Raw genomic sequence first — 18486 nt, forward strand, 5'->3', positions numbered from 1 at the left:
CAACATTTTCCCTCTCTGTGAAGAGACTAAGGTCGGAATAACAGTAACCGATAGGTTTTGGAGAAAGGGGACGAGCAGGGTGCGCGCGTTTGAGGGTATTGAAAATACAAAACACATCGACAGCTACCTTGTTCCGAAATAAAAGAAAACATAAATGGAGTTGAACACATCAAAATAAATTATTGCGTTTTTGTACAGGTTATGGTTTAAAACACCAACTGTTTCTAAGTTAAACATCAACTCCGTCATTTTGACGGTGATCTCAGATTCCTCTTCTATTACTTTAACCAATCACTGCCGCAGGACGAGCAATCGTTGTGATTTTAACCAATAGTGTTTCGACTATCAATATTTGGGCGGTTCTTCGTCTGACCGTCTGTTCTATCGACCCGTTAGCTGCAAGGTCTTTTTGAAACGATTGTGTCACAAAAGTAGATGGACACATGTTTTAGCCACTCAGTGGCCAGAATGGCTCACGCAGTTGTAAAGGCAACCAGTTATATACCGGAATGAAGTACAAAGGCGGAACAAGGCGGAGTACCCTGTATTTGATGTGTTCACATCGTGCGCCATTTCGAGTGAGCAGATGAACGTCTCGCGAGCGGGAGGTTGTATGTGAAACAGAAGAAATAAAACACAACAAAATAATTGATAGAACCCGCCGAATTTTAATCATTTTAAACTTTAAACTCTTGGTGAGTATTTTGATTCGGAACAATTTTTCATTTTTTTTATTTTTCTGACTTTGCAGTGTCTGGGATTTTTATTTTTAATGTATTTTTTCTGACAAACTGGTAGACTTGGTTTATTGTGTCGTACATTTTGTGCAGCAGTACCAGCTAGCTTGTGTTAGCTAGCCAGCTAACTAGACTTTTTTGTTTTGTTTTTCAAAATGCATTTTTTTCATAAATCAGGATTTTTCCAGCTGTATTAGCTAGTGCTGTCCACAGTGGTTTGTGTCAGAACATATTTTTAAAACGGAAAATGCTGAAGATTGTTTATGATCTAAATGGACCGACGCTCCTTTTGCGGTGGTGGAGTCTTTTTCTCTGTTGGGATTCATAATTTGTTTGAGCTGATTTCGACCTGGTTTGCATTCGGTCAGTTGTCCAGATTTTTCAAAAGAGTTGCTTTTATTTTATTTTTTTGGTTGACCTTTTCATTTTTGCCTTTGGGTTGTTTGTGCACTACGCAGTCATGCAGTAGGACTGGTAACGATTTTTCTTTTTTTTTCTTTCTTTTTTTGAGGGAAGACATTTTTCGTCAAGAACGGTCGGGCAGTTTTTAAAGAGACATTTAAAATTGTTTTCCGTCATGATGGACAGGGTTTGCGGTTTTAGATTTGCATTTTTAAACTTTGAAGTTCTTTATGTAAATACCAGCAATATCTAAACATTTTACGCATTGTATTTTTTTATTAAAGTACTTCTAAATAATGGTTGCGGGAATGTTTGTCTATTCACTCCCCACAGATCCTCTTGTCCCAGTTTTAAAGCACGTGAACGTTATAGTGGCGGGAGTACCCCTCCGCAATGCATCAAGTGACGCTGCGACCTGCGGGTTAAATTTAGCCAGCAACGTTGATAAAGTATTTGTCTTAACTACATCGTTATCAGGGGGGCAGCAGTAAAATGCTCTAATCCGTGCTCATCTTTCAGAAGGGAATGGCAATGCTAGTCAGGCTGTAGACTGGCGCTTCCTCCATCTTGAATCAGAAAGCACACACTCGGATCGGTAGGGCTTTGGCTGTCCCCGTGTGCTTGGAGGCCGCCGATCTTGGAGCTCCGGGTCGTCGTGCTTTGTGTGTGCGCGCGCGCGCGCGCTCGCACAGACTAGGACCTCTACAACGCGGTGTCGTATTTAGCATTTCTTTTTATTGATGTACAGTGCTATTGCTGGTGGCAGTGGAGGGAATCAGTTTGCTGTTCAGATGGAATTAAAAAAAAAAAATTAAAAAAAAAAACACTCAATGGGAAATGGGGCCAAATTTTTATCATTATATTTATTTTTTTGGTGTGTGGGGGGCTGGGTAGTACATGCTTCAATAACCGTCTTTAGAACTTGATCCGAACAGCCACACTGCTTCACACTTCCTGTTTAGTGGTTGAATATGGACTGCTGTGTTGTGCTTTTAGGGTGTTTGCAGGAAGGAGGGGTTGGTACCTTGTGGCTCTACACAGGTTTGCCCTGAGGCCCACAACCCTGCCTGTGCATCATCAAGATTCATCAAACACCGAATAAAGTGAATTGGCTATGTGTACAGAATCCAATATATTGGTCCAAATTCCCAGTAAAGGGTTCTAGCTTTTATTTATTCTTTATATTATTTTTTTGTTCCTGCCCCACGTTGGGTCTCACTGTGAACACTTTACAATCCCTTTTCTAATTAAACCTGTTTTGTTGTCCTTTTTTATTTTTATATTTCAGTTTTTGCGGAGGCTTTTTTGATCAGCGGCGACCCGTAAGTGTTTTTTTTTTTTTAAAGTTTATTTTTAGACATTTTTACCTCCACTGTCATACCAAACTACACTTTTATCCTTTTTAAATCTTCTGAGCTTGACCATATTTTTGAAAGTAGTGTTGACTCCTCCCTACCACACCCCCCACTCAGTAATTTCCTAAGCTGAAGGTCTCTCTTCCTGTTATGAAATAAACACCTTTATAGCATAACATTCACAGTGTCTACTCTACAGGCTTGATTGACACTTCCCCCCTCTCTTTGGAAATGATCATTAAAATAAATTTGGAGCATGCTGTAGATTTTAGATCTAGTGTTTTAGTACGAACGATTCCCTAGATTTGTTGAACCACGGATATACGTGTCTATTTTGAATAGTTTTTTTTTTTTTGCTTTTTTTGAGCAGTGTCACTGAATATTTGCATTTATACAATAAGTTTGTCTATTGGCTCATACATACATAGACCCAAACGTGCATACACTTGCACGCACAAACTACCATGGAAAGCATGCTTCCAATGGGATGCATGGTCACTCTCGCTCTAAAACGTTCTCAGGAGTGCACTGGACTGGAGGACCTGCTGTGGCTGGATATGTCCCCCAGTGCACTGCTGGGGAGTGACCTGACCCCTCTCTTTCTCGCCTAAAATTTTCACCTGCTCTAGTCTTAACTGTCCTGGAGCAAAGTCATGCAGCAGAGTAGGAATGAGCTGTGGGGTGTGGTACCGGTTTGGACTGTGCAGAGTCCCTGGATCACTTGCACAGTGTGCTCAAAGTGAGTGCAGAGGGGAGGGTTTATAAGGGTGCACCAGGAGTTAGGAGGGGAGGGTTTTTAAGGGCACACCAGGAGTCAGGAGGGGAGCGTTTTTAAGGGCGCACCAGGAGTCAGAAGGGGAGCGTTTTTAAGGGCGCACCAGGAGTCAGAAGGGGAGCGTTTGTAAGGGTGCACCAGGAGTTAGGAGGGGAGGGTTTTTAAGGGCGCACCAGGAGTCAGGAGGGGTGGGTTTTTAAGGGCGCACCAGGAGTCAGGAGGGGTGGGTTTGTAAGGAGACACCGTGTCCGGAACGGCTTACTTGCCTGCTATTGAGTATACAAGTCCTATTCAACTGGTATGCCGAGTAGTAGGCAAGTAAGCTGTTTTGGGCGTGGCCCTAGAGTGGAGATAGAGGGGTATTTAAGGGTGCATGAAAAGTGACAAGAGGAGGGTCATAAAGGACACAATTATTGCTGTTAAGTGCAGATGTTATCCATACTGATTCACCATGCACATTAATTTGTGACAGTGGTCTTTTTGGTGGAAATTGGGGTGTGCAAATTGGTTGGGACCTTGCGCACACTGGTTAAAGGGGGGTAGTTCATTTTCTGGAGTTTTTCTTATTTCTGTTTTTGTGCGTTTTTTATTTTTTTATTTAATAACTGGCCAAGACCGTGTTTGTGTGTGATGGTTATTTTGGATGCTGACGAAAGTTTTTTTTTTTTGACCGACTTTGGCTTTACAATGGTGGGTAACGGGGGCATTCAAACAAGAAAATACCTTTCCAGGTACCTTTCAACTCCAAAGCAACTTGCATAGAGGAGTTACGGTTACTGACGCTGTGCATGTGAACAGAGTGATTTCGTTCATTCAGTCATAAACATAAAAATCCGTTTTTGTTCTCTGGCAGTACGTTCTGCTGCAGTTCTCGAGCAGTGCAGTTTTTCATTCCCTGGGTCCTGTGTGGTGATGTTGATTCTGGACGCCACTCCAAAGTCTCCTTGACTGGAGGGAGGTTGTGTGCCCACAGTAAATGGAGCCCAACCAAATAGGCCTATATGGTTAAACATAATTTTTGTTGGTGCCCAATGCGTGGCACAATCCATTTAGAGGCATTTAGCAGACGCTCTTATCCAGAGCGACTTACACAACTTTTTACATAGCATTTTACATTGTATCCATTTATACAGCTGGATATATACTGAAGCAATGCAGGTTAAGTACCTTGCTCAAGGGTACAACGGCAGTGTCCTTACCCGGGAATCGAACCTGCGGCCTTTCGGTTACAAGCCCAGTTCCTTACCCACTGTGCTACACTCTGTCCTGAGGGGTCCTGCTACAATCCATAGGGGGTGGCTGACTTCAGAGTATCATCCCCATCTCCCAGGGGTTCGATCTCTGCTGTAGCGCTGTCTGAGATCTCATCCCTTCTCGATTACCCTCTTTCCCCCAGTCTGAATAAAGCAAAGCAATAGATGTATGTAATGTGTGTTAGCAGTTTCCATTCATGGTTCTAAGCCCAAAGTACTTCACAACAGAGCGTTTGCATTCGCCATATAGAAATGGAGTAAGAATAGAATTAGATATAGGATGGAATAAAGAGAAGGATAAAATAAAAATAAAGAAACCTGGTGATAAACGGCAATGAACATCATAGAAAACCTGTGTGTGTGAGCGAGTTTGTTTGTGTGTGCACAAGAGTGGGGGGGGGGGGGGGGGGGGCACTCTGCTCTTTAAAAAAAAAAAAAAAAAAAAAAGGTTCATATAAATATATATTTATCATGATGTAATACACAACTTTCTGCTTTGGACTGTTTGGAGTTGCAAAATATCTGATCCCCACCATTGTAAAGCAAGCAGGTTAAGTTTTGCAAGCATCTAAAGCATCCCTTATTGCACACAAACTGTATGGTACAATCTAATCTAACTTAATACTTAAATAAAAATTCAAATGATGAACCTGAAGTTTTTAGGGAGTGGTATAATGAACACGGTGTTCTGCTGCCTCCTCGTGTGTGATAAAATAAGTGTTCTAATGAGTTTCTCAGCCCATTTACAGATGTGCGTATTAAAGTGTTGAGGTCTGAGATTAAAAACGTGATCGGAATGTTCTTAACTAACTGAACATTCCAATGCTGATGTAATGAGTCACTGCTGGTCATTAAAAGCAACGGAGTTCTAGAACACTGACTTAGAATTTTATAAATAAAATAGAATTTTAGAAAGAAATTAAATAAAAAAAAAAAAAAAAAAAAACCTACTCTTCCAAGGATTAACTGAGAGGGCTATGAGCAGTTTTAAGTTGATCAGTGAAGTCGGTACCAGCTTGCACACCCATAAACCAGTTTTTTTTAAATTTTTTTATTTTTATTCCTTGTTCTCTCGCCCGACCAGTGCCTTATTACTGAAAGATCTGCTTGATCTGAAATCGGGTTCTTGGTCAGCAGCTTTCATTTTCTCCGATTACCTTCTTCCTGTCTGCCCCTTGGTCAGAATCTCCTTCCTGTTCTCCTTCCCTGGGAATGTGCTTCCCACTGTGGTCAGGACAGCAGGACCCCCCCCCCCCACCCATCTTCTATTGCAGACTTAATACTTTCCACTTCAGTCCTGTTTACTTGACCAACTTTACACTTACAGATTATAAATGGGCCTTCTGGGCCATCTTTTTGTATTTCTGAGACTGCCACTTTCGTTTCGTAAGTTACACTTAGTGTTGTCTAATTGACCGTGATGTGACCAACACACGCGTGCTTCTTTCTTGCTGGTAATTATCAGCTATAAGCTGGGAATTATGCTTCAGTTAATGTGTCTTGGAAAGCTGATGTAGAAAATAATTATGTTCTGATGAGATGGCCACTTATTTTTAAAAATTTGTTTATACTTTAAAAGCTCATGAAGTGATTTACACGTGAAATTGGCGTATTTGGACATCACTTTAATAGTTAGGAACATTTTCGTTTCTAAATGACCCCCCACCCATTCCAGTAGGGCACATCTGATAGCCTTGATATGTAAAAATAAATAAGGGTGACAGTCCGGTGTTCTTTTAGTGAATGCATTGCACCACTGTGAGGATATCATTTATATACACACACACACACGCACACACACACACACACACACATTCTGATGTCCTGGTAAGGCAGCGTCCTTGGTACACCTTACTGGAGACTTGCCGTGCATTTGGGGTTTGGTTCTAGCTTTCATCTCAAACCCACCAGTGGCTGCAGGAATAGTTCACTAGCTAGCTTTAGGCACACACAATATTGATGCGATTGCATGCTAGAAGAGTCAATATTTGTCAAAGATTTCCATGACGAGCTCTCGTATGTTTTTATATGCATGTTTTTATTGGAAGGGTGCATTGTAGGAATCCAGTAGGACGACATGTGCAAAGGAATTCTCTTGCATGACACAAACTGGGTAGATGGCCTTTTTTTGAACTGGCTCTCATGATCGTTACACTTTATTCCAGCGTTCAAAAATACTAATGCATTCACGTTGTTTGGCCTGAACGCGTGTCCATTCAGTTCCCAGATGGACTACAATCTGACTACAATTCGTGGACACTTTCTTCCCCCATACATTTAAACGTTCATTATTGTGTGTGTATCTCTTTAAATTTCCTCCACCATCTGTCCAAAATTAAGATTCCATTGAATGTTAACTTTTTTACAGGAGGTCAACATCCAGATCCAAAAACATGCAGATTAGGGTAAATTTGATGGGTGTTAACAGGGTGTTTCTGTAAACAAGCTCAGTCAGCCTACCCTGTATAAATAAAGGTTAATGCATAAGATGTCTGCTATAAATTCAGATATTCAGTAAACATGCTTGTGCGGTCGTGCCAATAGAAATGGTGTGTCGTGCATTATGAGGTCCTTAATGCTAAAGTGTGGTCACCTGGCCATTGAGACTAAACCGTATGTGGGAAATGAAGAATACAAGGACAGAGCAATGATAATCAGCCAAACAAATTAAATTTATTAAATTATGGACCTTTCCGTATACTTTAATTGCTATGAGATTGGGGGGAGGGGGGGGGGGTTGTGTGTAGCTAAGCAGGGTTACTCCGGGACCAGGGTTGAGATCCACTGCTGTAGAGCTGCCCCTTCAGACTGACCAATCAAAATCTGCCCGATACATCATCTCTCAGGTTTACTCTGCTGTTATTGGCTGGCTGACCAGGAAACCCTGCCTCTTGACCTGTACTCTGTGTCTAATAGGACAGCTGACCGGACAGTTGAAGGCTATTCCTGGCCCCCATTGCTTTTTTCTTTTCTCTTTTGCACACCCACTTTCGTCCAAAATGCACACTTCGCTGATTCAGCCCTCCTGCAATTGGTCAGAGTCTGACACTATCGGGATTTAGTCAGAGCCTTATTGGAGGACTTATGGATGACTCTGAGACTGGGGTAAAGGCTTATCTTTTCCAAATTCTAAAATTATTATCCCCTCCCCCCCCCCCCCCAAAAAAAAAAAAAAGTTCATTTTGTTCTACCTAAGGGCGAGGGGTAAGCACCTTTTCTGGAATGGTGCCTATTATTCATTGAAATTTTCAGGTATCTGGAGAGAGTTGTTACCTTCACCTGCGCTGTTCCCAGGTTTACACTAGTCTCAGACTGACCAATTGTGTTAGTGTTTTGGGCAAAAGTGGGTGGCCAAAAAAAAAAACAAAAAAAAACACCTGGTGCTCACTTTCCTAAATGCATGCTTGCACACCCCATGTAATAGCATACACAGTAGTGCACACATGCTTTTAGTGTTTAATCTGAAGCATTACTGAACATTGTCGGTGTGCATGTTGGCAGAAGTGCCTTCCGATCTGCTTGCACACCCCATGTAATAGCACACACGGTAGTGCGCGCACACACACATACTTTTAGTATTTAATCAGAAGCGTTACCGAGTATCAGCGCTGAATGTTTTCGGTGTGCATCTGCTTGCACCCCCACAGTTGTGTCTCCAGCGTTCCTGCCCGGCTGCAGCCGCTGCAGAGAGCGCGCCTGGAGCACGTCTTCCAGGTCGTGGTTTCTGCAAAAAAAAAAAAAAAAAAAAAAAAAGGTTTGGCCCGATTGACACTGCGGCTGTTTCCACGGCACCAGTGAGAAGAGGGAGGAGCCTTGGCTCCAGTGCAGTGCAAGGGCTGTGGTCGCGTTTCTCGCGCCCTTGTCAAATGCCCTTGCTGGGGGGCTGCTGGGTGGGATTTGGTAAATGAGCCCCCGCAGTCTCGGGTTGAATTCGTACCGTGCCAGCTCCGTAGCTATGGGGGGGTTCTGTCACTTGGGGGGGGTTCCCGTTTCATTGCTTATAGCGACCCCTTCCCTGTTGATTGGGAACCCGTGGACTGCGTATTAAAATAGCACGTGAAAGGTCTTCCTCCGACTCCACTCTGTGAGCTCAGCCGAAGTGTGATGTGTTAAGAAGTGGATTGCGATCTCTGTTTTTGGGGAGAACCGCGGATGTCCCCACACCCCTAAAATTAGCAGTGGAACACTGGCTGGGGTAATACAGACATTTGGACGGTCCAAATTTGGGTGGGAATTGGACATGCTCAGCCCCAAGTTGGGTGACAAATTTAGGTTAAATACAGAAGTAAAATGCTTTGCTGGGAACATTTAAGCTGCTGGCTGAGTACTGTTTTGGATCAAAATAAAAAGAGAATCTATAAAACTACGTGTAGTATATCATTTCTAAGCACAAACTGGAGGTATGACAGTTTATTTTTGGATATTCCTTTCACTTGTATAAAAACCCATTTAACATACTGCACATTTACTTTATGTTAAGTACATAATAAACATGGTCTTTAACTGGCCAAAACCACATGCACCATTTAATAATTATAATCTTGCTCATTAAAATGGGCTTAATGTTTATTTTTCTTTGTATTTTGTGTGTAGTACAGCTATTAAATGCAGATTTAGACTGTATGGGGTTTTTATGTTTATAAGTTTAAAAAAAGCGGGGTGGCATTGGCATTGATTTTGGACCCCCTACAGCGCCTGTGGACCCATGGTTGGGAAACCTGAAAAATAGAATTTGGTAGGAAATCCTGAAACTGCTCAGCCAACACTGTGGAACCCTGGTTCAGATTCACTTGGGTGCTGGAGCTGTTCCACCAAGCTGGGTCAGCATAGGAGAGCTTTGAGCGTGGAGAGGAGATTCTCCATAGCTGAAACAAATGGGGCAAACCGTAGTTCTAGGACTTGGCTCTCAGGAAATGGACTGGAATTCGGTTAATTATTTAGGGGGAAATGCCCATAATGCTTTGTGGGTGATAAAAAAAAAAAAAAGTAATACATTTGTTTATTGTAAAGTGATTGAATTTAAATAGAGTTGACCAGCACTGTATCTTACTGTCACCTTCTTGGCCTCCCCCTTTCATGGATCGGTGCGGCAATGTGGTCTTAAGCCTAGGAATGAGCCACAGTAAACAGAACTTACCTATGAACTGCATGTGCCATCATCCAGTTTGCAGGAAGCCGCTAGAATCCTCCTCTTTCAGAGGAAGTGAGACTAAAAAAACTCTGCGAATGCTGTTGTAGGTGCATTGTGGGAGATGGAGTCCTTACGCAAAAGGTTTAAAGAGACAGACGCAGTATGGCCCATTAATAATGTTGCCTGATATCTGAGTAGCAATTAGATTATGGCTGGGGTGCTGAGGGTGGGTGTGGGGCTAGTTAGGGGGTGATGCATCTTGTCTAAATTATTATCTGTGTTGTTTTCTGCATTTCCTGTTTTTTAACATTCTAATTTCAGATTTTTTTCTTCAGTGTCTCTTCTTACATTTTTTCTTTTTTCTTTTTCACATTTTAAAGTTCAACATGAACCTTTTTTGAGTGCAGACACACCCCCTCCCCCCTCCCCTGCCCCACCCCTCCCGAATGAAAAGAGTAGCTATAGCCACTACCGCCAGCCCTGTGTGTGATCTTTGGGGTGCAAAGAGAGAGCAGCCAGTTATCACACACACTTAATTTTATCAGTAGAGGAGTCCTGTCCTGTCCTTTAATCTCTATCCACATTTTTGGGGACCCCCTGCTCCTCTGACCCCATCTGCTACTGGCCAATGAAACGGCCCTCATTTTTTTTTGGATTTTAAAAATGTTTATTTTCTATCCTCCCTCCGCCCCCGGAAGTTGTTTGTTGAGAGGAAGAGGGATGCTGGGCTTTGGAGTCTTTTTTTTTTTTTTTTTTTTCTTTTTTTTCTTTCCAGCTTGGGAATGGTTTAAATTTTTTCATGTGGTGGGGGCAGGGGGGGGGGGGGGGGGTGGTGTAAGGGAAAGGGAAGACTTGCAAGGTCACATGTTTAGCTGACAGGCTACTCTGTTTAAAAAAATTGTTCTTATTTCCCTTTCTCAGGAGAACAGCAGAAAAGAGGGGGGAAAAAGTGATCTAACTCCCTGAAGAGACCGTAAAGAGAGAGGGAGGGAGGGAGGGAAGGAAGGAGGGAGGGAGGGGCGTTCTGAGCCTAATGTAGCAGCGCACAGTGATGACTGGCAGAAATTCACAGCTGGAAACCGGCAGTTGGCCATTTGGTTGAGGCTGAGCCAACAAGTTCCACTTTGATCCGATAATGGCAGCTACCGTAACACGTAGGGTGTGAGCGTGAGAGACAGATTGGAGAGAGAGAGAGAGAGAGAGACAGATTGGAGACAGAGACAGATGGAGGGAGCGAGTGAGCGATATCTGACTATGTTCGGCCAATAACTGTGTTCGCTCGCTATATTTGGCTCAGAACGTGGGGGGGGGTGGGGGGGGGGGTTTAGCGGGGTGAACTCCTACAAGAATGTGCTCCCCGTGTGGTTTTTTCTGAGGTGTGTTCTCTGTCGCCTCAGTTTAACTCGGTGGGCAAAGAGCTGCGTTGGGAGAAGTTAAGAGAAAACGGACTGGGGGCTGCTGGGAGTTGTAGTGTCACTGTGAGGGACGCCTGCTCGCACACACTCGGCCCGCCCACAGTGAAAGAGCAGACACACAGACAGACGACCGCCCAGACACTATGGAGTGAGTGATGATTGAATAACCCCACCGCTGTTGATGTATGCAGGCTGTACTGTGCCATTGTGTCCCCCTCAGCTGTTTGGTGTGTCCGGCAGAGTATCCGTTGCCCACGCTGCGATGCCCCGCGGTGCCCCGACCCGCCCCGACCCGCTCTGCCCTGTCCCGCCCTTCCTGTGTCTGCTGTATGTTTCCTACACTGTGGCCCCCAAAACTGGACATGTTCCCCCAAGACCGGGCCTACTCCCCAAAACCAGGCCTGATCCCCAAAGCCTGGCTTACTCTCCAAAACCGGCCTACTCCCCAAAAACCGGGCCTGCTCCCCAAAACCGGGCCTACTCTCCAAAACCGGACGTACTCCCCAAAACCAGGCCTACTTCCCAAACTGATCCCCAAAGCCGGGCTTACTCTCCAAAACCAGCCTACTTCCCAAAACCAGACCTGCTCCCCCAAAACTGGATTTGCTTCCCCAAAACTGGATCTGCTCCCCAAAACCGTGCCTACTCTCCAAAACCAGACCTACTCCCCAAAACCAGGCCTACTTCCCAAACTGATCCCCAAAGCCGGGCTTACTCTCCAAAACCAGCCTACTTCCCAAAACCAGTCCTGCTCCCCAAAAAACAGGCCTGCTCCTCCAAAACCGGGCCTGCTCCCCCAACACCAGGCCTGCTCCCCCAAAACCAGGCCTGCTCCCCCAAAACCAGGCCTGCTCCCCCAAAACCAGGCCTGCTCCCCAAAAACCGGACCTGCTCCCCCAAAACCAGGCCTGCTCCCCCAAAACCAGCCCTACTCCCCCTAAACCAGGCCTAATCCCCAATCCCGGGCTTACTCTCCAAAACTGGCCTACTGTGGAGTATAACTGGAGTTATTTTTTAATTTTATTTTTACATTGTATTTATTTATTTGTTTATTTTCATTTTGTTCTTTTAGTTCTGGTCTATTATTTTGAATGATGTTTTATATTTTTGGAGATGTTTCTCACAGCCTGCCTACTTTACAATGGCTGGTATATGCACCCACACACACACCCACCCACACACACACACACAGAAAGTGACCAATCTGTTTAATCTTAAACTGTGCAATGACCTTAATATCAGAGTTCTGACTGTGCAGTGATTGTAACTGTGCAGTTGCCCTAATGGCGTTTAATCTCCCTTATGCCTGTTAGCAGCCATCGTAAAGATGCCGTCTAGGTCAGCTGGGCACGTAGACACGCTTACACCCCTGGGCACACCTGTGCACACTCGCACGCGTACGCACGCCCAAACTCAGGTCAACGCTCATGCGTGCACCCTCGTGTGCACGTGTACTCCTTCACATGAAGGTTGCAGTGTGTCTGCGCACACGCACACGGGCAATTGTATCTAATGCGCAGGTGAGGCCAGGTGAGGATGCTACAGAAGGATGGTCATGTGACCATACCCATATTGTCTGATCCTCTTTAAAAAGCCAGGTGCTGAAACACATCTGGCTCTATGTAGAACGGCTGCTTTTAGAGATGACCGCTCCCTGTACCTGTTATTTCTACTGTGTATCTTTTATAAATGTATCTTCTGTGTGGATCACTTATTCGCTGTCTCTCTCTCTGTCTCTCTCTCTCTCTCTCTGTCTGTCTCTTTTTCTCTCTCTTTGGCTCTCTGTCTCTCCCTCTCTCTTTGTCTATCTCTGTCTCTCTCTCCCCATCTCCCCTGTTCTCCCCTCCACCCCCCATCTCCCCTGTTCTCCCCCCCCACCCCCCATCTCCCTACTCTCTCTTCCCCACCCCCACCCCTCATTGCCCCTAGTCGTTCCCCCACCACCAGCAGCCTGATGGCGAGCAACGTGACCAACAAGACCGACCCGCGCTCGCTGAACTCGCGGGTCTTCATCGGGAACCTCAACACGCTGCTGGTGACCAAGGCCGACGTGGAGGCCATCTTCAGCAAGTACGGCAAGATCGTGGGCTGCTCCGTGCACAAGGGCTTCGCCTTCGTGCAGTACGCCAACGAGAGGAACGCCCGCTCCGCCGTGGCGGGGGAGGACGGGCGCATGATCGTGGGACAGGTGTTGGGTAAGCGTTCAGAGACTGGATAGAGCAGGTGTTGGGTAAATGCTACTGTAAGACTGGTTAGAGCAGGTGTTGGGTAAGTGTTAAGACTGGATAGAGCAGGTGTTGAGTAAATGCTACTGTAAGACTGGTTAGAGAAGGTGTTGGGTAAGTGTTAAGACTGGATAGAGCAGGTGTTGGGTAAGTGGTAGAGATGGAAAGCAGTGTTGGGTAAGTGTCGAGACTAGATAGAGCAGGTGTTGGGTAAGTGTTAAGACTGGATAGAGCAGGTGTTGGGTAAGTGTTGAGACTGGATAGAGCAGGTGTTGGGTAAGTGGTAGAGATGGAAACAGTGTTGGGTAAGTGCCAAGACTAGATAGAGCAGGTGTTGGGTAAGTGTTAAGACTGGATAGAACAGGTGTTGGGTAAGTGCCGAGACTAGATAGAGCAGGTGTTCGGTAAGTGTTAAGACTGGATAGAGCAGGTGTTGGGTAAGTGCTACTGTAAGACTGGATAGAACAGGTGTTGGGTAAGTGCTACTGTAAGACTGATAGAGCAGGTGTTGGGTATAAATGCTAAGACTGGATAGAGCAGGTGTTGGGTAGGTGCTACTGTAAGACTGGATAGAGCAGGTGTTGGGTAAGTGGTAGAAATGGAGAACAGTGTTGGGTAAGTAGTAGAGATGGGGAACAGTGTTGGATAAGTGTTAGAGATGGGGGAACAGCATTGGGTAAGCAGTAGAGATGGAGAACAGTGTTGGATAAGTGTTAGAGATGGGGAACAGTGTTGGGTAAGTGGTAGAGATGTGAAACAGGACTGGGTAAGTATTAGAGATGTGAAACAGGGTTGGGTAAGTGTTAGAGATGGGGGAACAGTTGGGTAAGTGTTAGGGATTGGGGAACAGCATTGGGTAAGCAGTAGAGATGGGGAACAGTGTTGGATAAGTGTTAGAGATGGGGGAACAGTGTTGGGTAAGTGTTAGGGATTGGGGAACAGCATTGGGTAAGCAGTAGAAATGGGGAACAGTGTTGGGCAAGTGGTTGTGATGGGGATACAGTGTAAGTGGTAGAGATGGGGAACAGTGTTGGATAAGTGTTAGAGATGGGGGAACAGTGTTGGGTAAGTGTTAGGGATTGGGGAACAGTGTAAGCAGTAGAGTTGAGGGAACAGTGTTGGGTAAGTGGTAGAGATGTGAAACAGGGCTGGGTAAGTGTTAGAGATGGGGTAACTGTTGGGTAAGTGTTAGGGATTGGGGAACAGCATTGGGTAAGCAGTAGAGATGGGGGAACAGTGTTGGGTAAGCAGTAGAGATGGGGAACAGTGTAAACAGTAGAGATGGGGGAACAGTGTTGGGTAAGCAGTAGAGATGGGGAACAATGTAAGCAGTAGAGATGGGGGAACAGTGTTGGGTAAGCAGTAGAGATGGGGGAACAGTGTTGGGTAAGCAGTAGAGATGGGGAACAGTGTAAGCAGTAGAGATGGGGGAACAGTGTTGGGTAAGCAGTAGAGATGGGGAACAGTGTAAGCAGTAGAGTTGAGGGAACAGTGTTGGGTAAGTGGTAGAGATGTGAAACAGGGCTGGGTAAGTGTTAGAGATGGGGTAACTGTTGGGTAAGTGTTAGGGATTGGGGAACAGCATTGGGTAAGCAGTAGAGATGGGGGAACAGTGTTGGGTAAGCAGTAGAGATGGGGAACAGTGTAAGCAGTAGAGATGGGGGAACAGTGTTGGGTAAGCAGTAGAGATGGGGGAACAGTGTTGGTGGTAGAGCTTGGTGCTCAGTCTCTTGTTTCTTTCTCAGATATTAACCTGGCTGGTGAACCGAAGCCTCACAGGTCAAAGACCACCAAGCGCTCTGCGGGGGACATGTACAGGTAGGTGAAACGCACCTGTCCGTGTGTTCACCTGCTCCACAGGCGTTTTGCTCTCCCGAGATTTCGGGCTGAGTCCTGGTGGCCTGTCGGGCAAATCTGGAGCAGGATGCCCTGACTCTTTGAGTCCCTCATCTCCCCCATACTCCATACCGGGTGTCTTGCCGAGATGGCTGATTGCTAGACTCTTTGCAAAATGAGGATGGGGTTAATCCTTTTCAGCAATCAAAGGGGTACAAGGAACTTTTATTTTCCAGGCCGTTTACACTGCAGGGAACTGCAGTTTGACACGAGAAGTTATCAGTTTAACTAAAGCAAAAAATGCATTTCTCTGGCCATTTCTCACCTGGCTGTTACTGTGTGTGTCCCTCTTTTTTTTTTTTTTTTTGTTAAAACTCAAAACTTTCTCTCTCTCCCCCCTCTGCAGTAGCTCCTCGTTCGATCTGGACTATGACTTCCAGCGGGATTACTATGACCGGTAGGTTTGCTGCTAGCATTTTTTCCCCTCTTTATTTTTCTTTTTGATCTTCTGTGTTGGTGGGAATGTGTTTGAATATGAGGTGGAGCCAGGAAGTGACATTACATTACATTACAGTCATTTTGCAGATGCTTTTATCCAGAGCAACTTACACAACTTTTACACAGCATTTACACTGCAATGCAGGTTAAGTACCTTGCTCTAGGGTACAATGGCAGTGTCCTAACTGTGACCTTTAGGTTACGAGACCAGCTCCTCACCCGTTGTGCTACACTGCTGCCCTATCAATACATCAGTACCAGGTATACAAAGAATTGAATTGAGGCAAGAAGAACTGAATTATAAGTGTGATTATGGTAATACCATGTCCAAAGAAAAATCCCCAGGAAACCCCAGGACTGACCCCTTGAGGATTTAGGACTGTGCTGGGTGTAGCTCCCTGTGCTGATTCTTGGGTTAAATTTTGTGTTTTTTTTTTTTTGTGCAGGATGTACTCGTACCCGTCGCGCGTGCCCCCGCCCCCCCCTCCCCTCTCTCGGGCAGTCATCCCCTCCAAGCGTCCGCGCGTCAGTGTGAGCGGGGGCGGCAGCCGCCGCACCAAGACCAGCTTCTCCTCCTCCAAGAGCAGCCAGAGAACCTCCTCCTCGCGCACAAGTCAGTGGCTACTCCCATCTTACTCCCATTTACTCGCCCTAACCCTAACCTCCTCCTTGCGCACAAATCAGTTTCTACTCCCAGCTTACTCTGATTACTCAGTTTACTCAGATTACTCTGTCTGCATACAGTTTACTCACAGATTACTCCGTTTACTGTCTGTGTGCAGCTTACTCACAACTTACTCACAGTTTACTCCCTCTCTATATAGAGCTCACTCTAGACTGCTCTCTGTCTCTACACCCCGCTCCTGCAGTGAAGGCTGATGACCTGCAGACCATTAAGAAGGAGCTGACGCAGATCAAGCACAAGGTGGACTACCTGCTGGAGAGCCTGGACCGCATGGAGAAGGACCACAGCAAGAAGTCAGGTAGGGTTCAGACCGTGCGTCTGCATACCAAGGCCGCACACACTCGCCGCTGTATAACCAGAAGCACAAGCGCTACTGTGAGCTAAACTGACGCTGAGTTCAGTGTTAATGGCCATGTTAAGGACTATGTTAACTTTGTGTGTGTGTGTGTGTGTGTGTGTCCCTCTCTAGGAGGGGAAGCCTGTGTTAAGATAAAGCCTGGTTATGATAATGTCTGTGTTGTGTTGTGATAAAGCCTGTGTTGTGTTGTGATATAGCCCGTGATAAGGGTGGTATGTGTGCGTCCCTCTCTTGGAGGGTAAGCCTGTCTTGCGATACAACCTGCGCTATTATAAAAGCTGTGTTGTTTTACTGTGATAAAGCCTGTGTTAATGGCAGTATGTGTGTGTCCCTGTGTCCCTCTGTTAGAGGGGAAGAGCGTGAAGCCCGAGCCAGGGGAGGTCTCCTCTCTCCAACACTCCAGCAGCAAGAAGGAGGAGAGCGTTAAGAGGGAGAGAGAGAGGGAGAGCCAGGAGCTGAACGACTCCGAGGAGGAGGGGGACCTGCTGGAGGAAGAAGAAGAGGAGGTGAGAGAGACCGAGGAGGAGGTGAGAGGAGGAGTAGGGGGACGATAGTTAAAACTCACAGAATTGTTCTCTTGGGGAAATGCAGTCATCGAGGGTATGTGTGTGTGTGAGAGAGAGAGAGAGAGAGAGAGAGAGAGATGGATCTCATCTGGCTGCCTCCTCTTCCTCAGGTGAAGAGTCGAGGGCGGGAGGATGACAACGAGGATGAGGAGGAGGAGGGAGAGCAAGAGGAAGGAGAGGATGATGGTGACAGCGTCAATGGAGATGAGGACTCGTAGATAAACACACGTACATGCCCACACACACACACACACACACACACACACACGCACGTATGCACAAACACTGAAAGGCCATTACTGCTCTTTCCCTTATCCGACCAGTCACCACTGTACCCCCTCCCAGCTTTTATTCTCAATGTTTAACAACCCCCTCCACCCAACACAGACTCACAGACACACACACACACACACACACACACACACAAATACACACACACACTCGTTTGCAAAGGAGTGTTTTGTTGTTTTATTTTTTATAGCTTGTTCTATTTAGTGTAATGCATTGAGACTGGATCTTACACAGGAGTAGTTATTACTGTAGGTGACAGGGTGTGAGGTGTGGTAGTGCTGTTTCTGGACCAGCAGGTGGCAGTGTGCTGATGTATATAGAGCAGTCAGACGGGAAACGCATCTGAAAGTGCAGACCTTTTGTTTTGGGGAAACGAATTAAACTGAACTTTAACAAAATGTCCCTTGATACTTTAATATGGCAAATTACCTGTTATGTCTCTTGTTTTGTTTTTGTTTTTTTTTTTGTCCATTTGTCGTTTCAACTGTTTAAAAGAAACAATTTCAATAAAATATTAAAATGAAAGAAAGTTGATGTCTTATTTCTGGACTTGAATGGGGGGGGGGGGGGGGGTGTGTAAGCTGTTTTACTGGATTGCACCTGTTTGCGGTGCGTAACCCTCAACAGCCCAAAAGTGCAGATGCAGTTTAGGTTGCTATGCTGGCGTGGCAAAAAGCCCTCTGAAGATTATATTTACTGTGAGTGTGAGTGTGTGTGTGTGTCTGTGCCAAAAGTATTTGGACAGTGACACGATTTTTGTTCTGTGTTGCCTGCCTGTCAGGACGGCATGAGACGTAACCATCTCCCGTTGTCTTGCGTTCGTTTAGAACGATGGAATAATTCAGACTCCGAGAAGCTAGGCTGGTTTGGCATTGCATCTCTCCCATGTTAAGTTCAGGGACAGGGCGCCCACGAAAGTGTCAGAATTTGGGCGATTGTCGTCCACCTACGCCAGGGCA

The 18486-nt window shown here is 45.6% G+C and overlaps 1 protein-coding gene across 8 annotated transcripts; it reads left to right on the forward strand.

The window, feature by feature from the left end:
- The first annotated feature begins 538 nt into the window (after positions 1–538).
- hnrnpc (heterogeneous nuclear ribonucleoprotein C) lies at positions 539–18047 on the forward strand. Of its 8 annotated transcripts, XM_035428933.1 has the most exons (10): positions 550–695; positions 2428–2461; positions 11051–11216; positions 12998–13263; positions 15039–15111; positions 15536–15586; positions 16074–16240; positions 16452–16610; positions 17019–17197; positions 17347–18047. In XM_035428933.1, exons 3-10 carry the CDS (start codon positions 11212–11214, stop codon positions 17452–17454), a joined length of 1008 nt encoding a protein of 335 aa, XP_035284824.1. In that variant the 5' UTR covers positions 550–695; positions 2428–2461; positions 11051–11211; the 3' UTR covers positions 17455–18047. The 8 variants fall into 8 exon arrangements, with proteins under 8 accessions (XP_035284823.1, XP_035284826.1, XP_035284825.1 ...); XM_035428932.1 differs by lacking the exon at positions 2428–2461 and having other exon boundaries at positions 539–695; XM_035428935.1 differs by lacking the exon at positions 2428–2461 and having other exon boundaries at positions 539–695; positions 17019–17176.
- The last annotated feature ends 439 nt before the right edge of the window (positions 18048–18486 follow it).

Source organism: Anguilla anguilla, chromosome 8 (genome assembly GCF_013347855.1).
Source record: "Anguilla anguilla isolate fAngAng1 chromosome 8, fAngAng1.pri, whole genome shotgun sequence".
NCBI classification, from domain to species: domain Eukaryota; kingdom Metazoa; phylum Chordata; class Actinopteri; order Anguilliformes; family Anguillidae; genus Anguilla; species Anguilla anguilla.

Excerpts from the sequence above, each read along its gene's own strand:
- hnrnpc (XM_035428932.1), top strand. Across the intron at positions 13,264-15,038 it reads GATCGTGGGACAGGTGTTGG|ATATTAACCTGGCTGGTGAA; the intron begins GTAAGCGTTCAG and ends TTTCTTTCTCAG. Across the intron at positions 16,241-16,451 it reads AACCTCCTCCTCGCGCACAA|AGCTCACTCTAGACTGCTCT; the intron begins GTCAGTGGCTAC and ends CTCTCTATATAG.